General features: G+C 64.8%; 1 gene segment (V, D, J or C); it reads right to left on the minus strand.

Moving 5' to 3' along the window:
• LOC111140433 overlaps positions 1-2,524 on the minus strand; it is a 5,512-nt gene extending 2,988 nt beyond the window's left edge. Inside the window, 4 exon segments of the C gene segment in view lie at positions 1,012-1,332; positions 1,444-1,767; positions 1,881-1,928; positions 2,204-2,524. Of these exon segments, the coding sequence occupies positions 1,012-1,332; positions 1,444-1,767; positions 1,881-1,928; positions 2,204-2,294 (784 nt within the window).
• Positions 2,525-3,337: the final 813 nt, after the last annotated feature.

The following is a 3,337-nucleotide window of genomic DNA, read 5'->3' on the forward strand; positions in this document are numbered from 1 at the left end:
CGTGTGTCTGTAGAGCACACGCGAGCGTGCATGCCTGTGCGTCAGTGCTCGTGTGCACACATGGGTGCACACGCGTGCAAGCATGCCTCAATGCAGGTGTGCACACGCGCGTGGCTGTGTGCACACACATGTGTGTATGCACGCATGTGTGTGTGGGTGATCGCGTGTGCGAAGATGGGGCAGCTCTGTGGGACGGGCTTGTTTTCCGTGGGTCTGGACTCAGCGTCCAGGTGGGCATCTGGGATGGTCCCCTCCATGGGAGCTCAGGGCCGCCTGCCTCTGCCCCTTTGGGGTTCGAGGTTGAGTGTCCCCACGAGTGGACAGGCCTGGCCCCAGGCAGGACCCCCACACCTGGGAGAGGGTGGGCGCCTGTTTGTGGGGTGCCTGAGGGCAAAGGAGGGCCTGTCCCCACACACGGGGGAGGCGCGGCCTCTGCGTTGGCACAGAGCAACCACGCAGAGTCTCAGGAGGCCCAGGGTGCCCAGGGCAGGAGGACAGGCCAGCGTCCCCCAGAACTTGGGCTGGTACAGAAGTGGGAAAGAGTGTGCGCTCACTTCCCTGAGGGCTCCGGAGGGGCTTCTGTGATCCCTGACCACACCCTGCAGCCCCAGTAGCTTCTGGTTGCAGGGACGGCCCGGAGTGTGGCCGCCTCTGGCAAAGTCCCCTGTCCTGCCTCAGGCGACTCCTGGCCACATGCTGGGCAGCCTGTGCAGACCTGCCCACTCGGAGTCCAGGCCCCCTTGGGACCCGCTCTCTCCCACCAACGGTGACCCCTTGGCCTCGGAGCCGGGCTGTCCCTGCCGCCCAGAGACCCGGGTGTCCTGAGCTCTGCCTCGGAAAGAACCATGACAGCGTCGCTGGGTCCCAGGGCAGTGCTGGGTGCTTTATTTCATGCAGGGACGCCTGCCCGGGAGGTATGTACACAGGGGTGGGGGCTCCGGCATCCTCGTGGGACCCCAAGAGCCTGTGGGTGGGGGGCTTGCTGGGGGGCCGGGCGTGTTGCTCATTTACCCGGAGACTGGGAGATGGACTTCTGTGTGTGGTGGTTGTGGAGGGCTTCATGCAGCACTGCACACGTGAAGACGTCTCCCCGCTGCCAGCGCGCCTTGTCCACCGAGAGCTTGCTGTAGAGGAAGTAGCTGCCGTCCGCGTCCAGCTGGGGCGTGGTTGTTCGGACACTGGCCTCTGGTAACTGCTGGCCGCTGCTCTGCCACTCCACATCAACGTCAGGTGGGTAGAAGTCTTTGACCAGGCAGGTCACACTGACGGTGTTCTTAGTCATCTCGTCCCGGGGTGGGGGCAGGACATACACACTGGGCTGCTGGGGATCCCCTGTGGGGTCAGAGGTCAGCACAGATGGTCACTCGGAGGGTGGAGGGCTGTGCTTGGTCTGCAAGACCCCCTCTTTGACCCTTCCTGCTCCCCAGCCACCCTGCTGCTCACCTCTGGCCTTGGAGATGGTCTTCTCAATGGGGGATGGGAGACCTTTATTGTTGACCTTGCACTTGAAGACCTTCCCCTTGAGCCAGTCCTGGTGCTGGATGGGGAGGACACTGACCACACGGAAGGTGCTGTTGAACTGCTCCTCTCGCGAATTTGTCTTGGCCGTGTGCACCTCCTGGTTGTCCACGAACCAGGTGATCTGGACCTCAGGTTCTTCCAGGTCCACCACCATGCATGTGACCTCAGGGGTTCGGGAAATGGAGAGGGTGTCCCTGGGTTTCGGGGGGAAGATGAAGACCGAAGGTCCTCCCAGCATATTACATTCTAGTGAGGGAGACAGAGCACAGGGGTCAGATGGTGGGTGGCCTTCCTCTTGAACATCCATTGCCCTCACCAGGCCTTCTGCTTTGGGTGCAGGGAAAGGCCTGCTGACTCACCTGGACATTTCGGACATTTGCATTCTTCAGAAGGTGGCGGTTTGGTCACTGCAGAGAGAGCAGACTGGGCATTACTGGGTGTCTGGGCTGGGCATAAGTTGGGGTGGGCATAGGTGACGGCCAGGTCTTGGGCGGTTCCCAGTCCAGGGACTGGAGTGGGGGGTAAGCCGCTGGATGCCAACACCCAGAGGATCTCCTCCCTCAATTGGGAGGCCTGCAGGTGGGGCAGACAGTGGTGCCTCCCCTGTGCCCTGGGGTCCAGGCTGGCCAGGTGACCTGGCCTGTGTCCCAGGGGACACCCTCCCTGAGGCCCGTCCTCTCACCTCTCTTGTCCACCTTGGTGTTACTGGCTGGGTGGGCCACGGTGCAGATGAAGGTGTCGCTGGCCCACTTGCTGGGGGGCACGGTCACCATGCTGCTGAGAGAGTAGAGCCCCGAGGACTGCAGGACGGACGGGAAGGTGTGCACACCGCTGGTCAAGGAGCCGGAGTTCCAGGACACAGTGACAGGCTCAGGGAAGTAGCCGGACACCAGGCAGGCCAGGGCCACTGTGGGTCCGGAGGTGGCCCCGCAGCTGGGGGCCAGTGGGAAAACCGATGGGGCCGTGGTGGAGGCTGCAAGAGAGGAGGTTGTGTGACCACCAGGGTCTCACCCTGCGACTGTCAGGGCAGGACAGCAGGTGCCCAGGCCTGGGGCGTCCAGGGCCCAGCACCCATGTGCTTCCTGGACGTCTGCAGACCAGCTGCCTGGCCTGGCTCTCTGCGGCCACGGGTCCTGGACTCATCAGCCTGGTCAGGGCTGGGTGACCACCTGGGTCAGAGTCTCCTGGGCCTCTGGCCCTGGGTCCCCACTCGAGCTTCCTCTGGGTGTCCGGCCTGACCAAGCCTGTCTGAGCCCTGACCTGTGGCCCCTGCTCGCGGCTGGCTCCTGCTGGCCCCCTGAGCCCACTGCCCTCTGTCCCCACCGGATTGTGCCTTGGACCAGTGGAGACGTCCACGCACGGCCCCGGCCCCTCAGGGCCCCACGTCTTCTGGGTCGGCTCTGCAGCCCAAGCAGCCGGGCCCCGGGCCCCGTCCCTGCCCCGAACCCACCAGACCCTCCTCAGGCCTTCGTGGCATGGCCCCCCGAGTTCACTGAGGGCCTGCCCAGCCAGTGTCCCTGGCCTGGGCCATCCCCGCTCTGGGGCCTGTCCAGCTCCTTGCTCTCCACGGAGCCCTTCAGCCGACATTTTCCTGAGCCTGTGGCCCCTCAGCATGGAGGGGAGCCTTGCGCTGCCCTGGCTGTCCTGTCCTGTGTGGGACCAGCACCTCAGCATCTCAGAGCCCTGGTCCCAGCCAGCCTCTCCCCTCTGGCCCTGCATTCCCTCCCGCCACAGCCCAGGCTGGCTGCCCTGCGTCAAGCTCTGGTCGGGCCCCGTGCTCTCTCCTCCCCTGGGTCCGCGGCGCCGGGCCTCCCCA

The sequence above is a fragment of the Enhydra lutris genome, unplaced genomic scaffold (genome assembly GCF_002288905.1).
Source record: "Enhydra lutris kenyoni isolate GAN:26980312 unplaced genomic scaffold, ASM228890v2 scaffoldscaffold1118, whole genome shotgun sequence".
In the NCBI taxonomy this organism is placed as follows: domain Eukaryota; kingdom Metazoa; phylum Chordata; class Mammalia; order Carnivora; family Mustelidae; genus Enhydra; species Enhydra lutris.